Below are 21818 nucleotides of genomic sequence, written 5' to 3' on the forward strand. Positions count from 1 at the left end.
CATGGATGTGGAATGTTTCTCACCGGAGCCCTTGATGTGAACTAGTAATCGAACCGTTCTCTACCTTCAGCTGAAAGGAAATGAGCCCATAACGGAAAGTATTGCTTCCAGAATAACAATTATTCGTGTTACAAATAATGTATTTTATTTAAATTATTTATTATAAAAACACAAAACAATTAAACATACCATTAGCAATCACGATCGAAGCCTTCATCTTTCAAACCGAGTGTGTCGAATGTAACAGCTAAAAAGAATGAAGAACAATCAGCAACAGTTGTGCTGTGATCTCTTTGTACCAGCAAATTAAATTGTCCTGTGTCAGTTACGTCAGCGATGTGAATGAAAGTGTGGAGTACAGAGAACATCATGCTGAATTAACTGTAGCTGAATTAAAGTACTTTGATATATATAAAAGGAGACAAACTCTACAAGATCAGCAGTTCCAATACACTTATTGGTGAATCAACTCCTGCTGTGTTATCTCATTGCAAGTCTTAGATCATGGCTACATTACAGGTAAACATTTGTAACCTCCTTTACAATCTAATTATAATACAATCCTCGTCAGCACAAACGTTCCCCAGTCCAGCGAGTGTGCTGTATATTTTCTTCAGTTTACTTTCTGCTAACTGTTTCAGTTATGTGTCTGGGGTGTATAAATTAGTTCTTTTATCTTACAGAAGGACAATCCTTTGTGATGTGCTACGTAAATATTTGGCTGTATGGGCATGAACAAGGTCACGCAGGCCATTGAAAGAACGGAAAGTAATAGTGAAGGAGACATACTTGGGAGGAAGAGTAGATCTATAGTTGTAGTTTCTTTTATTTTGAGTTTTCAGGGCAGTGGTTAGTAGATTCGTAAGATTTTGGAACCAGTGACCTAGACGTATATGACAATTTATTATTTATGGGCTTTGCGTCATCCAGAGATTAGGCGGGCGGCTGTGAAAAACAGCACAGTGTAAAGAGCATTTGTTTTAATCTGTCTGACACTTGTCATAACCATACATATATTCACTTTTATACAAACTCAACATCCTCTTTTATTCATCTTGAAAACTCCAGACTCTTGCAGCACTAACAATCCTGGCTGTTGGATGGAAGATTGCAAATGTGGGAGGTCAGCATGGAGGTGGTCACGCGCTTTCGTTTGCCCATTTCCAGGGTCCAGTAGTTGGACCTGATAAACTAATCGTGGTTAGCGGCGGTCACGGAGGCGGCGAATCCGGAGGGGGAGGACATGGAAGCGGTGGACAAGGAGGCGGTAGACATGTAGCTGGAAGTGACCACGTCGATTACGTGGTATTGGACTTCATATAGTTAATCCTACAAACTGAATTTCTTTAGTATGTTGTTGAGTAGGTCCAAGAAAACCCACTCCTCCTTAACACAGCGAGTGTCTTACGTGTCTCAAGAATGAGAAGTGTATATACCTTGTAATACACTCTCATGTCGTAAGTAGTAGCAATGCATTAAAGGTCATACGTAAAATTTAATTTTAAAGCAATTATATTACTTTGTTTTCTACAAACTATATTCCACTGCGCCGGTCACGGTAGCCGAGCGGTCTAAGGCGTGCACTGTCTTCGCTCGCTCGGAAACCGGGATCGTGGGTTCGAATCCCACTCAGGGCATGGATGTTTCTGTGGTTTTTCTGTGTTTGTGTACGACAAGAGGCCTTGCGACGAGCTGATCACCCGCCCAAAGAGTCCTACCGAATGTGTAAGATCAAGAAAAAGCGAAGTGAACGGAGAAGTTCATGGAGGTAGGCCTAGGCCCACTGGGGTTATAGTGCCAAGGGAAAAAAATAATTATTCCACTGCAAGTGTCTAATGACAAATCAAAGTAGTGTAAAAACATTCAATGACGCGATTTATTGCATAAAGCCATTGACACATATATAGTACGAATGTTAGTCCGCGTCAATTAGAAATACAATATAAGGTGTACGGACTCTTAGTGAATAAGTAGTTCTGCATGTCAATACTTCTTAAATTACAGATTCAGATTATAAATATAAATTACGAAACGAATAGTAATAAGCTAGGGTCTAAATCATATTTCCTGATCTTTACCAATAACGGTTATAGATAAATCGACATGCTCTTGGCACTGAAGAAGTCTACAGAAACAAAAATTTATTTTTAGAAACTTTAGCATTAGTTGTTCTATATATATACGAATATTATTAATACTATTATTATTTCTACTGTTAATGTTCTCTTTTCTTCAGGGACATCCCAAATATGACTTTTCGTACGGAGTTGTGGATCACAAAACCGGAGATATTCACGGGCAGAAGGAAATGCGCGATGGACACGACGTGGTTGGAGAATACACCGTCAGGGAACCTGGGGGTAACATGAGAACTGTCAAATACTATTCTGACAAGGATGGTTTCCACGCTGATGTGCATAACAGCAACGGAAATAACCATTCTGGAGGCGGCCACGGAGGACAAGGTGGGGGTGGCGGTGGCGGTGGCCATGGAGGGCATGAGGGTGGTCACGGTAGCCCTAGCAGTTATGCTGAGCTTCATGAAGATGATTATTAAAGCTGCTGTTTTGTGTTTTGCTGGTGTCCTTTTATTTTGGCATTCACTGGAGCTTCAATTGTTTTTAATAAAATATTCCATATTAAGAACGACAAATTATGACGCAAATCTGTACTCATTTAACTTTTGTACTCTGTCTCATTTCGCTTACGAGCAACTATGTCTGTTTAACAAGTTATAAAGCATAAAAGGGTTCGTTGCTTCTTGATGTATAAACGTTGTAGACATATTGATATTGTAAAAAAAAATAAAGACTTTGTTTAATGTACACTTTATAAGCATATCCATGAATTCGTATGACTGTACTTATTTGGGGGCGGAGTCACAGGATTACTTCATAATCAGATTCTGAAAAACTGATTAAACTTCATAAATTATATTTTAAACGTTTACAAAGCGTAAAAAATGCCCGAATTGTAAATTTTAAAGTATAGCATCGCTTAATTGTCGTTGTATTTCACACATATCTTCAAAAACTCGCTTCAAATTAGGATGAGAATTGTGACGTAGGACAGAAAGGCAAAAACTTTTGCAAATATTAATCAGCAAGGCGATTTCAGCAAAATCGTTCTATGAAACAACAGCTTCGTTTTATTGGCATCCATTTTGTAGATACTGACGTAAAAGAGCGCAACAAAGTTCCGCGCAACGTGAAGCACGATAATAAAGATTTTGAAAAAAAAAATGACACACTTTTTATGGCAGTAGCATTGTGACCGCGCAGAGAATGGAAATTGGAAATATTTAGAAATGGAGTAGGGATAGTTGTATGAATATATGAGATGAACGGGGTAAAGAACATAAAAACCAGCATAACAAGAATTTATTCATCTGTAACTTTAAGTCGACCTTTTGCATCGTAGATCAAGCAAGTTACGATGGAATGACTTTGCAATAGGCCGCCCACTCACTGCTACACAAAGGAAAGAAGAATATTATGGGAACAGGTTTCCTAAGCAGATCAGCTTTACCTGACTCGGATATTTGCCCTTACAGTCCACTGCTTGAACAGAACATTTGGCATGGACCTTGAAATTTGCAGATTGCATTGCACAGTTTGCTTTTGTATATTCTGACATAATTTTCTATTTTGGAAGACGTGCTTCCCCCAGAGGAAGAGCTGGTAGACAGTCTGAAACGTTATTAACTAACTCTGTTCGTATTCCTTTCTGAGAAGCTAACAGTGGTCCAATTTGTCAAAAAATTCTGCGTCTTTTATGGAACCTGACGAATCATTATCGTTTCCATAAAAACCCTCTCCAAGATTCCATCATGAGACAGGTAAATCCAATGCACGTCTTCACACTCTGATATGTAAAAGTAAAGTAAAGCTATCCCTGCAACAGGCCGTGGAGGCCCATAGGGTTGTGAGATGTTGAGGTTCCCACATTTTCTAGACAATCGGCTAACAGATGGCGGCAAGGCTGTCAGCCTTACGCGCCGGCCGCCCTTTACCCCCAAGGAGCTATTTCAAGGAAATAGCGGCTCCGGTCTACAAAACCGAAATTAACGGCCGTGGGGATTCGTTGTGCTGACCACCGGACATCCTCTATCTGCTAAAGTTGGCACTAACTTCGCCGGCAAGCGGCGGTCGTTCGGTCGGTATAGTTCGCTTGCGGACTCAAGTCACAGAGTTTGTTTTTATTACTCCATGTTCAATTTATTTATTTATTGTAATGACGCTTTCAATTTCTGAGATTAAGTTATATGGCCCGTTGCGTCGAATGATAAATTTATGAATGAAAATTAATTGGAAAGGCCGTGGAAGCAAGCAATCATGTCCCAATTTGAAGTATTATCTCGGTATTTTCCTGGAAGGACTGAGGAAGACCATAGCAATCGTCAGTCCGCATAGTCTGTCACCAAGCCGAGATTTCAACACGGGTCATGCAGAATAAGAAGCAGGAGTGTCACCCTTCTACCACGACATCTGGTGTTTCAAGTTCAACATGCACTTTTGGATAACATAGCTGAATGAATGTTGCAATATTAAAGTTATAAACAATTATTAAAGAGCGATGTGTTACAAATTCCCCATGTTAACTGCTCAGAAATACTGTATTTAAACACATTATTAAGCGTTTGAAAGACCATAGAGGGGTTTTGGATTTGTGAATTTATTGAACGGTTTTACAGCTCGTGACTACACTTCACAGCTCATCACATACAGACTAGTGTTCTCGGTCACGTTGCTTGGTAGCGGCTTCAACCGTGGACATTCCTCTGCTTCCAGGCTGACGGCCTTGCAGGGTGGCAAACAACTCATGCCAACCTTAAACTCTGACCGCTGGCTTCAGCCAGTACTTCCTTCAGCTGCTCGCTTCCTGGCTGTACTGACTTCCAGCTGCCAACCTCAAACTTCAGTTGTCATATTTTCGACTGGCTTCCAACTGCCTAAGTCTGAGTCTACGACCGACGGTCAGTCGGCCAGTCTGTCTTGGAACAAAGCATCCATCTCGGGCTTACGACCAGATTAATATTACGTCAGACAGTTGCGGGTTTGTTGATGTGGAACGTTCTCTCTGATGAGAGGACGGGTCTGTCGTTTATAATTGCTTCTGGCTCTCGCCAACGCAGTCATTCTTGGGCCTGAGTCCCGTGGGACTCGTCACCATATTTTACTGTCTCAGATTAGAGAATTCCATTTTCGTAGCCTCCTAAGACTCGCAGGGCTATGGTGGAAGTATTCAACCCCGCCTCCACGCGGGAATTCAACTTCCGCACCAGACTGACTTTACGTAGCTTCGTCGCGGATCGCATAGAAAATACCACATCCAACAGTTCCTACACTGTTGCCTGCGTACGTTGCTTATTGACTGTTCTTTTATTGTAGCGTACTTACGGAGTCGCTACCTAGCAATGGCCGTTTCCCTGGTTCCCTTATTCTAGCTGTGAGGCGTTACGTCAAAATATGTTAAGCATGTTTCTTAGTAATTATAAGTAAGAAATTAGGCAGGGAAGTACCTGCATGAGACTGCCTCTGTAGTCTAGTGGTCAGCGTTCCTGGCTACAGATCCAGAGGTCCGGGTTCGATTCCCAGCACTACAAGATATTTTTCGGAGAAGTAGTGGGTCTGTAACGGGGTAGACTCAGCCTCGTGATGATAATTGAGAAGCTATTCAGAGGAAATAACGGCTCCGGTCTAGAAAACCGAGATTAACGGCCGTGGGGATTTGTTGCGCTAACCACGCGACACCCTCTATCCGCAAAAGTTGGCACTAAACTTCGCCAACAAGCGGTGGTTCCTCGGTCGGTATGGTTCGCTTGCGGACTGAAATCACGGAGGTTTTTTTTTATCGCTAGTGGGGTGGTACTAAGTCCCTTGTACTGCGGCCACTTCTGGCCTATTGTACCAGCCCCAGATGATGTGAGGGTGATTGTGGAGCAATTGGTGGAATGAAGATTGGCAGGGGAAACCGAAGTACTCGGAGAAAACCTGCCCCAGAGCCACTTTGTCCACCACAAATCCCACTTGACCAGACCCGGGATCGAACCCGGGCCGCCGCGGTGGGAAGCCAGCGACTAATCGTTTGAGCTATGGCGCGGCCTAAAATCACGGAGTTAGATTAGATTAGTTAGTACGTGCATGAACTGGGTGAACGGACAAAAGTTTCTGCAGTGAATGGTGTGGAGCATTTCCAGAATTTACACTGAAATATCTCCCAGTGCTGAAGGGTTATAAGGAACCTGGAGGTTAAGCTCAAAATATTTTTTGTCTCGGAGACAGATGGACTTGGCTGACGGCTTTCAGAATCTGGCCCTCTTTATTCCAACAGAAACAGCTCCAGTGGTCCATGAATAATGACGCGCGTGGTTTTGAAGAAAGAATTTTATTGACCGAACTGGGAATCAAACCCCTGCCGTCTAGTTATGCAAAAACTATAATGGATAATATATTATAATTAAGACGAAGTCATAATAACGTTATAATTACCAACAAATATAAACAATGAGTTGCAAATACAGAAACATTTTTCGACAAAGAATTTCATTTTATTTCGAGCTAATCGATGGTGGCAGTGATGCTTTAGACTTGTAATCAGACGATAACCGGTTCGAATCTCGTGTGAACCACCTGTTATCCTTATTGTGGTGTTATATCAGTCGATCCAGGCGAATGCTAGGATAGCACAATGCATTTTATAGGCAGCTACGAAACCATAGTTGACGGGAGAAGCTTCCCATTCTTCCGTTTGAGCTCGTGCTCCTCCGCCCAAGAAAATAACTCCAGGCAATGCCAGAAGCTTCCCTATTCCTGCATATTCATCAACCGAATCGTCTTCATCGCTAAAGCTGTGTGACGTGTTTACCTGACACATCGTCTTCAATGTTGATAACATACGCACAATGGAAAGTCTTGTGAAATTTTAGGTCTTCACACGGGATGAAATTTTGGATGCAGTTATCTGGGATGATACCGTGTAGTCCGGTATGTACAGTAGTGAATTCTTATTTGAGGCTTATTTAACTATTCCATCAGTAATTCAGAATATATATAGTCTAATGATTGAATGAGAGTGAATATTTAATTGGAAATAATTCAGAAAGATTCAGTCGTGTTTTAACTCAAGATACTATCCCAGAATTTTACTGGAGGGACTGAGGAAAGAACCTTAGTCTCGATAGTCGAGTTTCGAACGAGAAATTTCTTGAATATGTCAGAATTACTTCAGTTAACTCGTTCGGTGACATACTAGAAAAACTATTACTTTGAGAATGGAGGCAGCATGTTCCTCCGAAACGGTCAAAACTCACTCCAAGGTCACGATCCAAACCAACCGCAGTTTCTTGCCTGAAAATCGGGCAAGGCACATCTCGTTTTTGGAAAACGTTGCTATGGATTGTGTTTCCCGGAAATAATAGTTTAGCTTCTCAAGCCTATACAGAACTTGGTACCGGCCACGAAATTGATTCATGTGTTATTTACTATGCGCTTATTAAAGCATCCAGTCACCAAATTATTTTTAATTTGTACAGTAGAAAGCTTAAACGGTCTGTAATGCGCTTTCTGTTATTTTTCGTTGGCTTGATTGGACTGGGTAGGGAGACAAAGAGACCAAACTCAGTGCAACGGCCAGTATGTTAGTGTGGAAGTGTAGCGCTTGCAGGGTGTAGCCTAATTGCATTTTTCACGGAACAGTTGGCATGCTTGTGTCCCAGTGAATTCGACAGTGGATAGAGCATGTAGTTGTACCCGTGGTAAAAAACTGCGACATAGTTTCGTGTCTCGCATTCCTGTAAAGCAGCTGTGACGATATATGAGTAAAAATATGCCTATTGCGGAAATTCTACTGCCTATGACTATGCAAATTGCTGCTGTAATGTATAAGTAGTAAGGGAGAAATTCTTTTATTAGGTTCTGCATCATTTGTACCACGAGGTCCTGGATTATTTTCCCTCTCATGACGTCATGAATATAGGCAATCAGTTTCTAAAACAGAATATGCAATGCAGCAAATTAGCCAATACTGTTAAATAATTTTAGTATAAAAGGAACTCATAAGGTGTGAGAGATCAACAGTTCTCCATTGGATATCACTTAGTGATCAAGTAGCCACCACTAACAGCTTATCTGATTCAACATGGCATATTTCAAGGTAAAGTTATTAATACAAGTAATAAATTGATGCTGCATAGCAGAGAGCATATAAAATTGAATAACTATATTTTCTCCTTATATTATATTAAAGTGGCTTTAAATTGATTAGTAATTATAGTATGATAAAGCCCTATTAATTAATATAAGTCTATAATATTTAAGAAAGAACATAAAATTCTGAGAAGAATATTTGGTTAAAGATAGGACGTATCAGTTCGATAGAAAACTTCTATGATGCAGAGCTTCATAAATTTTATTGTATATCGAATAATATCAGGCTGCTCAAATCAAAGAATATGGAATAAGTGGACGTGTAGAATGAATGGAAGCGTTGAGAAATGCATACAAATTTTGATCTGAAGATTTGAATAGAATCGAAAATTTGGAATACCATGGCCTAGATGGGACAAAAAGTAAAAAAGGTAAAGCTGTCCCTGCGCTTAACTAGTTAAACACTATGCCATGAAGACGTATGGAAGAGAGGATATATAGATGCACATTTTCTTGACCTCGGCACTAGCTGGATGAGAGTGGTCAGCTTCACGCCCCGGCCGATTTATCTCCAGGAAAAGAGCACCCGTACCCATTGGATAGGAGGTTGGGTGGACCCAGAGCCGGCCTAGACGACGTGGAGAAGAGAAAATTATTGACGCTACCGGGACTCGAAATGCGATCCCTGGGTTATCCAGCCCGTAGCCAGTCGCTATACCGACTACGCTATCCCGGGTCCTGGCCCAGATGAGATAGTCATATTAAAATGGATCTTAAGAAACAGGACGGCAAAATGCAAACTGAATTCAACTGACTCAGACGGCGGACTTTTGTGAGCACGGTAATGAACCTTCGGGTTCTAACAAAAGGCACAAATTTTCTCAGCTAGCTGAAGGACTGCAGTGTTTTATCAGACCCGAGTTCACACGGGGGTGACTATGAAGGTTACTGTCTTCTGGGTTGCGACACCGTATAGTCTGGTAGATATTTATCGATGATTCGGAGTAGAAGCTTATTTTACCCTGAAGAGAGAGGCTGCACGTTTCTCCGAAAAGTGGCGAAGTATCTTTTAGCCTCACAGCGTTATTTCACAAATAACAGATATTCAATATAGCATTAGATTTTCAAGGAGAAGTTTGGGTCGTGGTGTTAATTACGTTGAGTTCATTTAATCGCATTTTGTGACGGATACCTCGTACCATTCATTAATTCACATCGGGCGAATTTACAGTAATTCGGAGTCTACGAAATGTTTCTAGACCGCCCGTTTTCACAGCCTATTTTAATCGGGTATTCATTCAATAAATAATATATAAATTTCAGTTCCTACCTCTTAATATGGGGCATTCCATAAACAAAATAAGAGCATTACTTGCCTCTGTTTGCAGTTCAGCGTACTGTATATTTATTGCCGACTGATATTTCACAACGACGTTAACAAATATACAATTTATACAGCACACATTGAGACAAAAAGATGGTTATGAATGGTAAACTGAAAACAATTTGGCAGGACGTGGTCTTCAGTTAATTCACAAAATCCTCTGCGGATAGTTGGGGCACGCGGTAGCGTAGTTGATTGAGGCATTATGCTACAAGCCGGAAGGTCGTGGGTTCGATTCTCAATTAGGCAGTTGGATTTTGCAGTTGACCTAATCCTTCCAGCCGCAATATAGCCCTGGAGCCGACTCAGCCTCTAAGAGCAATGAGTACCAGAAATCTTCCTGGGTGTAAAGGGCGGCCGGCTTGTAGGGCTGACAACCTCACCGTCACCTGTGAGCCGATTGTCTAGAAAATGTGGGAGCCTCGACGTCTCACAGCATTATCGGCCTTCACGGACTCTTACAGGGATAGCTTTAGCTGAGGATAGTCGGAAATTCGGCCGAGGCCTGAACACAAATCTACTGCGGCACAACTACACTTCCCTCTACATTTTGTATGAACTTCTCATTTCTCCCACAATAGCCATACACTCTGCCCACCTCAATCTATTTGATCTGATCGCCTTAACAACATTCTGTGGACACTATAAGCGTAATGACCTTTCTCATAATGCAATTTTGTCCATCCTTCTGTTATTATCTCACGGGTCCGAATATTATTCTCTTCACGCCCTTCCGAAAAATAAAGTGGTCACTGTGATTATCACGATGCGAAGATATATGGGGCAGAGAGCTATCTCCTTACTTGACTGAGGAGAGTGGTCAGTTTCTTAAGTCTGATACTGCATCCCAGACTCGCAATGGATAAGAGTCAGGGAGGGCTCCAGAGAGGTTTTGTATACTGCGAAGAACAGAAACTTTAATTTTCCCTAACGGGAACAGAGCACCTGATTCTTCGGTCGTTCGCTCCGTACCCCAGTTGCCATAACGACCAAAATATGAGTATGAGGACACTGTATACTATTCCACCATGAATTGTTACAGATGATAGTAGTCGTTGCTTTAGTAGCCGCTGTATGGCAATACGCTAGCGCTGGAGGACATCATGGAGGTGGACATGGCCATGCCCATTCGTTTGCCCACTTCCATGGCCCAGTTGTGGGACCAGGAGAGCCAGTCCATGTTGGCCATGGTCACGGCCATGGACACGCCATCGACTATGTTGTAAGTACAACTGCGCTACCTTACTTATTATTCATATGTAAATCACCTTGGTCACACATACAAGAAGACACACTCTAGAACCTATAGTAACACTCTAGAACCGTTTGTCAAAGCTCCAAAGATTTTATCTTGCGTCTTTTATACAAATATTCTTAGTAAATAAAGTCTCGAATATTATATAAGCATTTCTGTGTATGTTAAAAAAACAGAACTATAATTGGCGCTAGCAAGATGGTTTGTCTATAAGTAAACACAGAGAAAACCAAGTACATGTTGGTGCTTCGTCACCAGAATGTAAGGTAAAATCATAACATAAAGACAGGTAATAGATCCTTTGAAAATATGGCACAGTTCAAATATTTAGGAATGACAGTAACAAATCAAAATTTGATTCAGGAATAATTTAAGAGGAGACTGAATTCGGGTAATGCTTGGTACCATTCGGTCCAGAACCTTTTGTCTACTCGTCTGCTGTCTAAAAACGTAAAGTTAAAAAAATATATAATTTTACCTCTGGTTACGTATGGGTGTGAAAATTGGTCTGTGACATTAAGGGAGAAACAGACTGAGTATGCTGAGGAGAATATTTGGACCGAAGAAAAATAAAGTAACAGGAGACTGGAGAAAACTGCATAATGAGGAGTTTCCTAACTTGTACTCTTCGCCAAGTATAACTAAAATGACAAATTCAAGAAGGACGAGATGAGCAGGGCATGTAGCACGAATAGGAGAGAACACTAGGAAGACCTAGACGTAGGGTGGATAATGTTAAAATGGATCTTAGAAAAATAGGCTGAGGTGGTATGAACTGGACTGATCTGGCACAGGATAGGGACCAGTGGAGGTCTCTTGTGATACGGTAATAAATTTCGGGATTCCATAAAATGTCGGAAATTTTTTGAGTGGCTGCGCAACTGGCTGCTTCTCAAGAAGGGCTCAGCTCCATGAGAGTTACTTAGTTCGTATGTATACATTTGTTTGAGTTCACAAGGGACGTAATGCTTAGTATGGCTGCTACCTTTCACTGCTGATCCCCTCTAATGGCATGTTTTGAGCGAAATTGAGCTGAATTGTCAAGGAGAAAGATGAAGGACAGAGATGAAGGCAAGCTGAACAAATAAAGGAAATGGGAACTGAATATGGGAGAATGGGGAAGGAGATAAAGCTATGACAGCCAAAAAGAACCGAGAAAATGGGGCAGGGGACACTGAAGGATTTCCTCGGGGAACTATAACTCGGCATGCTTTCAGCCAGACGGTTGGACATCATGAGAATTTTTCGTAGTTTACTCCAGTACATTTAGAAACGATTAGTGAATAATACGAAGCTCCTTTTGCCTCCTACTCTTAGTTTCAAATATTTCCCTCAGAACTCTGCTTTCAAGTAAGTTTCACTTTCATACAAAACGGCCAAACAAGTAACATGAGGTAAAACCAGAAATAAATGAAAATTTTTAGTTTAAATATTAAGTGGAAATGAGCAATTTGTGAGACCGAGGCGAAAACTAAGGAATCAAAATAAATTTGAGAAGTAATTAGAAACACTGAACTCAGGTCAAAGTCGTGTATTATGGTCCCTCAAATCAACTGCTACATATAGAATGTCTTCATCATTAGGCCCACCCTAAGTACGATTATGCGTACGGCGTCACCGACCACAAGACTGGAGACTCACACGGACAAAAGGAATCCCGTGATGGTCACAAGGTTGTGGGTGAGTACTCCCTGAAGGAGCCCGGCGGTAACATCAGGACCGTCAAGTATTTTGCCGATAAGGACGGCTTCCACGCCCACGTCATCAACAGCAATGGCAATGACCACTCCGGAGCTCATCACGGACAAGGCTACTAAGTCACGCAACGTCAGCTGTTCGCCCGAAATCCTTTTTATCCACCAGTGCTCGGACTTCATACAAATGCCGTCACATTTCTGTTCTTTTGATTGTCGTTTTATGACAGTACTTCTTTCACTTCTAGAACTATGCTGTAATTGTTATTAACACTCGAACTATATGACTGTATTGTGTAAACGAACATTTTTTAGTTGCTGTTGTTGTACATAGCATTTACGCACATGTTGACTGTTTCTGCAAATGCTTGAACGTATTTATTCCAATTTTCTTATGTTTTTATACGTCAGTGTTTCGAATGTAAATAAAGTTTTACCTGTTACAGTAACTATTCACAGCGTGTCACTTTCTTTCCTCCGTTATGCTATCTTTACGTTTCCTAAACAAGAGTTAAAACCTGAGAGCACACTCCAATTAAAAACATATTTTTCCATACCGTACAATCCAGCCTTTTGGCACAAGTGGTAAATCTACTGACTTATGTTCGGAAGGTGTCTGGTTCCAATATCGGTGGGGAAAAAGGAATGTTCTGGCTGAGACTTCAGAGGTTTTTCTCAGTCCCTCCAGGCTTATGCCAGGATATTACTTCAAATTAGGTTACGAACGTTTCCTTCCATGTCCTCATTTCATTATTCATGAAATCATCCTATCAATCGATACTATATATCCTGAGATTCTAACAGTGTTGTTAAACAAAACACAAGCGGAATTGCACACACCTCGCTGGATTTCATGTTCATTCATTGCCGATACAGATCTTATGCCGAGATGGCGTTTATTTCGTCTTCACATCACAAATTGCGCATCTCACTGTTTTAACTCTTGTACATAATTAACTTCTTTTCTTCCGTAACCCACTATTTTTGTACTTTAGTTGCTACTGTAATACGCATTCAACTTCCGCCTAATTTTTACGAGACATGAGCGTGTACTTTGAAGACCGCCTCTGTGGTTTAATGGTCAGAGTTCCTGACTACAGACCAAGAGGTCCGGGTTCAATTCCCGACGGTACCAGATCTTCTGAGAAGTAGTGGGTCTCAGCCTCGTGAGGATATTTGAGGAGATATTTCAAGGAAATAGAAGCTCCGGTCTAGAAAGTCGAGATAATCGGCCGTGGGTATTCGTTGCGTTAACCATGTGACACCCTCTATCCGCTAAAGTTGACACTAACTTAGCCGACAATCGGCGGTCGCTCGGTCGGTATAGTTCGCTTGCGGACTAAAGCCACCGAGTTTTTTTAACGTTGATATCTAAATTCGATTTCTTACACAAAGACATATATAAGGGACATATTAATACAATTGCACAAACAAAACGCAAAATTAAGTTAATGTCTTTATAATCAGGAAACCCCATTTTGTTACAATTCTTCAATTTGTTTCTAATTGTTGTGCCATAAGAATTATTGTTGAAAAATATTTATTTCGAAATGGCAGACACAAAACACCAGCTGGATGAACCAAAGGACGAAGATACAGAGAGCCTGTGAACAAACTGGAACTCGCATCGTAAACTAGGAGAGAAATTTATTAATATCTCAAATTTGTCCATGTCCATCGTTCTTATGTTGACCTTGCACTTTCAAGGGTAACGTTCTCACCGCTAACATCTCGATTAGCAACTTTCTGTTTTCTTCTTCCGTCCCGCATGAGTGAATGCCAAACCACAGTGGCTCAACCGCAGCCCTAACATCCATAGCAAAGGAATCGATCCTGAAAAACTGAGGCCACAAACCGTAATAAATGTGGCCGCAACAAAGGAGAAGCCACAATAGCTCAGTCATAACACGGTGGCTACTGTACGCTCAGGGCTACTGCAGTTCGATTCTCTAGAGGGGTAGCAATGTCTTCCCTATCCCATGCGTGCAGACCGGCTCTGGGTTCGAAAGGGTCCTAAGGGTTCCATCTTCGACGGTAAAACGGCTGAAGCATTAAGCTACCAGTCACCACTGCACAGTGCCGAAGTCAAGAATAAGTGGCGCTATGCCTCCATTCCCCATACGTCTTCATGGCGTGAAGCTTAATTAAGCACAGACATGACTTTATTTAAACGTCTATGTATTTAGTCCGTCAATAATGCATCAATCATTAAAATATTCACTATTCACACCAACACGTTTAATTAAAGATGTGCACCAGGATGCTGAAATATAGAATGACTTTATTTGCCTTTTCCGCTATGCCAGGAAACGGTCATGGTAAAGTTCGCGGTAAAAAAAAAAAAGCAGCGAAGAGACAGGAAATGACGTAAGGATGGTCGTCTGCAAACCACGCCTCTGTTTGAGGACAGTCTCCTGGTCCGGTCGTCTGCACTTTACCGCCTTACAGGCTGCTTCACTGCTCGACATGCTTGCTGTTCCCGTCAAGAGGAGCACGTAAGTAAAGTTGTCCCTGTGCTTGACTAATTTTTTTTTGTATCTCCAAATATTTGTACAATCAGTCCATAAGTACATCTTGTGTGAGACTTAATCTGAATCTTAAATACTAAGTGAGAACATGTCGGGGAGAGTAATGCTCCAGTGAGCATTCTCTACGGATCTATTTCGGGTGTGACTTTGTTATTTTGTGTATTGCATTTATATGAAGCGCGTCGTTAGGTCGTTTGGTTTATGCCTTTTCAGTCTTCTGGGCTCGTCTGCATCGTTTAGTAGTGTGGTTGCCAGTTCATTTGGATGTGCCATTATCTTGTGTTTGTATTTACGGCTGATGTTTGTGGTTTCTTCCCGTACTGTGGATATGCCTAGATCGGCACGTAGCAATCTCTCTGGGACGTACCGCGGTGCATTGCCTATAGCGCGAAGTACTTGACTAATTAAGCACTGCGCCATAAAGACGTATGGGGGAGTGGATGTATAGATCCAAGTTTCTTGACCTCGGAGCTAGTTGGAGGTGAGTGGTCAGCTTCACGCCCCGGCCGCCTTACCCCTAAGGAAAGAACCACTGGCACGCACTTGGATATGAGGCTGGGTGGGCACCAGAGCCGGTCTGAATGACATGGAGAAGTGAAAATTATTGCCCCCATCGGGACTAGAACTCCGACCCCTCTGTCGTCCAGCTGTAAGCACTATACAGTAATGAATGTATAAGGGGTGGGCCTTCTCGGCCCTTGCACCGCGACCTACAGTGATCTATACAGTAAAGTAAAACTGTCCCTGTGCCCAATTTACTAAGTGTACGGGAGTGGAGACATTGATCCACGTACTCTTAACCTCGGCGCTAGGCGGACGCCTCACCCTCGTAGAAAGAGCCCTTGTACCCATCCCTTCTCCCTGGGTTCACCATTTAGTAACACTACCAGTATCGAGGGAATACGGCAGCGATAACACATGTTAATTTGTGTAGCGCAGTTGATGGAATGAGAACAGGCACGGGTTACCGAAGTACTCCGAGAAAACCCACTCAAATGCCTCTCTGTCCACAACATATCTCATACGATCTGGCCTGGTATCGAATCCGGACCGCTGCGGTGGGAAGACCCACACGACTAGACTGGGAAGCAGAACCGATCTGGACGTTGTGTAGGAGAAAGGAATATTTTGCCTCTGCCGGGAAATGAACCCTTATTCGTCGGCCGTGGCTTCACTGTAACGACTGCTCCGACGAGTAGCATGTAAGTACAGCACATTGCTTTAGATGTTTCCATCTGTATGATCTATGTCCCCTTTATTTTAGCTCTTGTCAACGGTTTGGTGTGACGTGAAGGCGGCAAACAGAAGAATACTGGTCAACGGTTATAGCAAATTAATAACGCTGTCATAACAATTAAGCTATTCTGGTATATTGTATTAAAAAAACTAGGGTGAAGAATGGGCCCTTTGCTAATTTATATGAAAAAGTCCCGTTAGTATAAAAATATCAGAGTTTCCCAAAGATTTGATACACAGTTTGTAACTACGTTTGAAATTTATCATTACCTTTAATTTCATTAATTTCCCGAAGTTGTTTGCCTGCTTATCAAGGCGCGGGGAGGCAGATAGAAAATGTGCATATAAACTTACGTTGAAGTCATTTCAGACTAATTTCACTGGTCGCCCTGGAGGAGGACAGGAGAACATTAATTTCAAATGTTTTATTTTTATTAACGTGTAAAAGTAAAGGTAAAGATATCCCTGTAACAGGCAGTGAAGGCCCTTAGGGTAGTTAGAGGTTGAGGCTCCCACATCTTCTAAGACATTCGGCTCACAGATGGACGTAAGGTTGTCAGCCTTACGCGCCGGCCGCCTTTTACCCCCCAGGAAGATTCCTTGTACTCATTTCTGTTAGAGGCTGAGTCGACCCCAGGGTCATAGTTCTGCTAGAAGGATTAGGTCAATTGAAAAGCTCCACCTCATCGGGACTCGAACCCGCGACCTTCCGACTTATAGTATAGTGCTTCAACCAACTACGCCACCGCGTGCCCCTTTATTAACGTGTGGTACCGGTAATTTTCCTCTTTTCATCAATTTGATTTTTTACAAAGAATCCTGCGGGGAGGTACGCGCTTGGCTTACCTCCCCCTAACAATACTCATGAGCGCGTGACATTTCTGGATCCTATATTGAATGGTTGTTGTCTAGTTCCCACCTCAGAGGTTCGTACAATCGACATGCAGGCATCGTTGAGAGTGGTTTATTAAAAAGAGTAGCCCTCGCTGGGAATCATGCAAATTACGTGAAATGAACTACTCGATTAAAAATTATTTAAAGGGGCACGTGCAGACATATTGGCACGAAACCGTAAGCCTCACTTACGAAAGTGAACCATACACTCGTATTTCCATGCATAACATTCACAGAGTAATTCTATTACGCCTGTACAGATGGCACGATACATCAATGAAACATGGGTACCATCTACTGGAAAGATTTGAAACTTACTCTCACATCAAATTATTAGGGAAAGTTGTGGTTATCAAAAAAAAAAATGCTTACGATTTAAAAATACATGTTAAGGTCTCTCCAGAGTTATCCATATTAAACGCGAGAATTTAACAACCTCTGCTGACCCCACAGTACCCCAGTATCCCCGTGTCAAGCCATTTTGTTTGCGATAAGGTTGTCATAAACTGTCACTCTCAAAACTTTGCCATTAATATTTCATGGCATTCCGTTCAGTGGTTCTCATATTATTACAAGCGTACGGACAGACATGACGATGTTTATATGCGTATTATTTTAATTTCTTGGAAATTCTAAAAAAAATTGCACGTGCAAAAGTGACTGCCACATCTCATGCTATCAGAATTAACATCCATCCAAAATCTAGTGGTTCAAATTAACTCGCCAGTGTAGGTGTATCTCTACGGACTAGACACACGTGGGTATGGATTTCTCATCGCCGTAGCGTCAAGCGGCTCTGGGGCCCACAGAACATCCTGTTCTACGTGTACAGGTCGTATCTTCATCTGGGGTAACGTAGTCAGTAGTCCGCAAGCGAACTATATCGACCGAGCGACAGCCGCTTGGCGAAGTTAGTGCCAACTTTTGCGGATAAAGGATGTCGCGTGGTCAGGGCAACAGATCCCCACGGCCGTTTATCTCGGTTTTCTAGACCGGGGCCGCTATTTCCTTGAAACAGCTCCTTAATTATCCTCACGAGGCTGAGTGGACCCCATCCCAGACCCACTACTTCTCAGAAAATCTGGTAGAGCCGGGAATCGAACCCGGAACCTCTGGATATGTAGGCAAGAACGTTGACAACTAGACCACAACGGGGTACATAATTCGAGAGAATGACGAAATGTCGTGCCACTTTTCAAGTCATAATGACAGATTTCTAGCCGATCACAGTGGGCGCGCGGTCTAAAGCATGAACCGTCTTCGCCTGTTCGAACACCGGGATCGTGGGTTCGAATCCTATTCGAGGCATGGATGTCAGTTTGCGTTTATTCTGTTTGTGGTATCCTGTGTGTGAAGGTAGCGGTCTTGTGACGGACTGATCCCCCGTCCAAGGAGTTCTACCGACTGTATAGGTTTAAGAAACTGAACTAGCGGCCAAGATCCAAAGGGCTGTAGAGCCATTGAAAGATCGATATATTTTTATGGAGCACTCATGGAATGTTAACTGTAATGGGAAAACCCACGTACCCGCAAAAGAACATGCCCCAATGCTGCGTTGTGCACCATAAATCCCACATGGAATAGAACCCGGGCCTCCGAGCTAAGAAGTCAGCGACTAACCTCCTGAGGTATGACAGCTTGTACTGGTAAAGAGAAAATTTCTCCCTGTTCTTAATTAATTGAGCACCACGCCATGAAGGCGTATGGGGAAGTAGAATTGCAACTCCACCATGTTTGACCTCGGCACTAGATGAAGGTGAGTGGTAAGCTCCACGCCCCAGCCGCTTTAACACCTGAGAAAGAGCCCCCCCCCGGTACCCATTGGATAGGAGGCTGGGTGGACCCCCAGATCCAATATGGACACCGAGTAAAATAGAATGATTTCTTTCCCCTGCCAGGAATCGAATCCCGGCCGTTCATCCCATAATATGTCGCTATACCGACAGAGCTATCCCAGCTCATCTTGTACTGGTTAACTAATTAATTGGATGGAACTGAGTCCTTCTTGACAAGATGAAGATGACCCAGAAACAGGGTCGAAACTGGTAGTGGGTAGGTATAAAGCACTGTGTTGGTGGTATTATAAGAATTATATGTACAAAATACGACAAGATGTTTTAACTGATGTGTCATGTATAGCACTGAAAAACATACTCCGTGATTTTAGTCCGCAAGCGAACTATACCGACCGAGCGACCGCCGCTTGTCGGCGAAGTTTAGTGCCAACTTTTGCGGATAGTGGGTATCGCGTGGTCAGCGCAACGAATTCCCACGGCCGTTAATTTCGGTTTTCTAGACCGGAGCCGTTATTTCCTTGAAATAGCTCCTCAATTATAATCACGAGGCTGAATGGACCCCGTTCCAGACCCACTACTTCTCCGAAAAAATCTGGTGGCGCCAGGAATCGAACGCTGACCACTAGACCACAGAGACGGTCGTCTAGCACTGAAAGTCAATGTAAATCCAGTTGTGTCCGGTCGGTATCCAGTACGAATACAGAATTAAAACACCGTGGTTGTCATAAGTCCTTTAAAATGAACCCCGGTACAGATTCTTGAAATAGGCCAGCATCATGTCCTACTCGGTTCTCCCTAATTCGCCGTGTATTAGCCGCTAATCATGCTGGAACCTTGCAGATCACAGAGCGTGAAGCAGCAAAACGGAGCCGGAGTTGCACACATTGTCAGCGTGAGGAACCAGGCGGAGATCTCGTGCCCCGACAACTTTCACGTACCGGTACGCACCTGACGAAGCCACAGCCATTCATGGCACCTATCTGCTTCCATTTCCTCAGTCAATTTTACTGTAGAGTCTATGGAAGGTACACGGACCTCATTCATTTCGCCTCTTTTACTGTTTTCCCTCATTCTATCCCAAAATTTATCTCTTCCTTTCAGTTGCATTTAGCAAGTTGTTTGGACGAAAGTTTATTTCATACGCATTTAAATAAACATTGAATTAAAAACTTAAACTTACCAGGAATTCTTTCTTCTTGTATGTAAGGCCTATAGTCCGTTGAGTGTCCATTCATAAATTTGTTTCCGAAATAATGACCCTCAAATAAAAAGACTTCGTAAGGAGAGAGATCTTCTTTTTTCTGATGAAGTGTGTATTTTTAAGATATTATTTAGTGATCTTTTATGCCGAAAGAAGGCAAAATTTTAAAACAGTATTTCATTAAGTGAAATTGGTCGCAGGCATGCACGACAGCAGAGTCACTTCCTTGAGAAGAAATCATGTCCAGCAATCATAAGGACCAGGGAGAAAACCAGTTTCGGAAGTCGCAAATCAGTGCAGGTCTACATATACGTATGTGTTAAATTCAGCATACATCATGTAATTACCCAACTACGAAGTGCATGTACTACAGTCTTCTTCGTGGGGCTAATAGTCCTTCAGCTGGTCACAAAATTACGCGTATTTTTTTAATGGAATCCGAAGATTCATTGTCGGGCTTATAAAAGCCTGCCCTGTGTAACATTTCGTAACAGGGCAAATATTTTGCTACAAAATTAGAACGCTATCCTTCGTCGATTGTCCGTGGTTGTTTAATCAACGCATTTGCAGTCTCCCTGGCAGACTGCTCTATATGCACCTTAAGGACGAACATTGCCGTGATGTACACAGACGTCTGTCTGCTTTAAAAGGGAATATAGGCTCAAATAACCACCAATGCTGACAAGCCTAACCATACAACATGCATATATACGTACACTTGAAGTATAGAATTTTTACTTTAAATTAATTTAATTTTGGTGCTAAATAAATGTAGTCATAAGGCCATGCGTAAGTTAAGAAAACAGTTTTACAATATAATTTTGCAAATAATTAAGACCTGTAAATATAGTCAATGCAGCTATTCATAACACTTAATCTACTTAATCTAACATAAAGAAAGTCGTCTTCTGGGATGTGGCGCCGTGTATATATTGTATTAACCGACGTTTCGGAGGAACGTATCGCCTCCGCAAGAANCTCGTCGATGGTCCGTGGTTGCTTAATCAACGCATCTGCAGTCTCCCTGGCAGACTGCACTATATGCAACTTAAATAACAACTAGAAACTTTTAAAAACTTTACAACACCAGGAAGCTGCTGTGATTGTGAAACGTTCGACTTTATGCGTACTGTGCATTATAGGATATAAGTGTATGTATTTTAAATCAAAACACCTATTGTGATGGTAGTGTCCAGTTTGTAATGATGTTCCCTCTGAAGATGGCCCGTAAGGACCGAAACATGTAAGGGAGATAAGTTTTAACGTAGTAAAAACTTATATGTCACATTGGACGGAGTGGTTTGTATTTACTACTTTAAGTACTTAATCTAACATAAAGAAAGTCGTCTTCTGGGATGTGGCGCCGTGTATATATTGTATTAACCGACGTTTCGGAGGAACGTATCGCCTCCGCAAGAAACCAGCGTGGGCAGGTGCTGTCAGCATCACTCAGTACGCTCTCTAGGCCCTGCGTCTGTGTCCAAGTTCAGTTCACTGTCAGTGACTCTGAGCTAGGATTTCCAAGAAAATGAGCCATAAGAAACGAAAGACGGAAACGTCTAAAAGTGACATCGAAACCGAAACTCTTGAGGTGTGCAGATGGCGTTTCGTGTACCTCTCACAAAACGGGGCAGCATATATAAACAGAGCTGTGTGATTGCCACATTCAGTCAGCTGAACTTG

At 42.3% G+C, this 21818-nt stretch overlaps 3 protein-coding genes across 3 annotated transcripts in view; all 3 read left to right on the forward strand.

Annotated features, from left to right (window-relative positions):
• The first annotated feature begins 356 nt into the window (after positions 1–356).
• LOC111862590 (glycine-rich cell wall structural protein 1.0-like) lies at positions 357–2778 on the forward strand. Its single transcript, XM_023848095.2, has 3 exons — positions 357–519; positions 1069–1305; positions 2237–2778. Exons 1-3 carry the CDS (start codon positions 505–507, stop codon positions 2555–2557), a joined length of 573 nt encoding a protein of 190 aa, XP_023703863.1. The 5' UTR covers positions 357–504; the 3' UTR covers positions 2558–2778.
• A 5361-nt stretch (positions 2779–8139) lies between these two features.
• LOC111862579 (cuticle protein 18.6-like) lies at positions 8140–12603 on the forward strand. The gene is made up of 3 exons (XM_023848084.1): positions 8140–8154; positions 10574–10753; positions 12370–12603. The coding sequence occupies exons 1-3, from the start codon at positions 8140–8142 to the stop codon at positions 12601–12603; spliced, it is 429 nt and encodes a 142-aa protein (XP_023703852.1).
• A 2305-nt stretch (positions 12604–14908) lies between these two features.
• LOC111862588 (adult-specific cuticular protein ACP-20-like) overlaps positions 14909–21818 on the forward strand; it is a 23987-nt gene continuing 17077 nt past the window's right edge. Inside the window, exons 1-2 of the mRNA XM_023848093.2 lie at positions 14909–14975; positions 20336–20447. Coding sequence (XP_023703861.1) covers positions 14947–14975; positions 20336–20447 — 141 coding nt within the window. The 5' untranslated portion in view covers positions 14909–14946. The remainder of the gene's footprint in view (positions 14976–20335; positions 20448–21818) is intronic.

The sequence above is a fragment of the Cryptotermes secundus genome, unplaced genomic scaffold, assembly GCF_002891405.2.
Source record: "Cryptotermes secundus unplaced genomic scaffold, Csec_1.0 scaffold1768, whole genome shotgun sequence".
Taxonomy (NCBI): Eukaryota; Metazoa; Arthropoda; class Insecta; order Blattodea; family Kalotermitidae; genus Cryptotermes; species Cryptotermes secundus.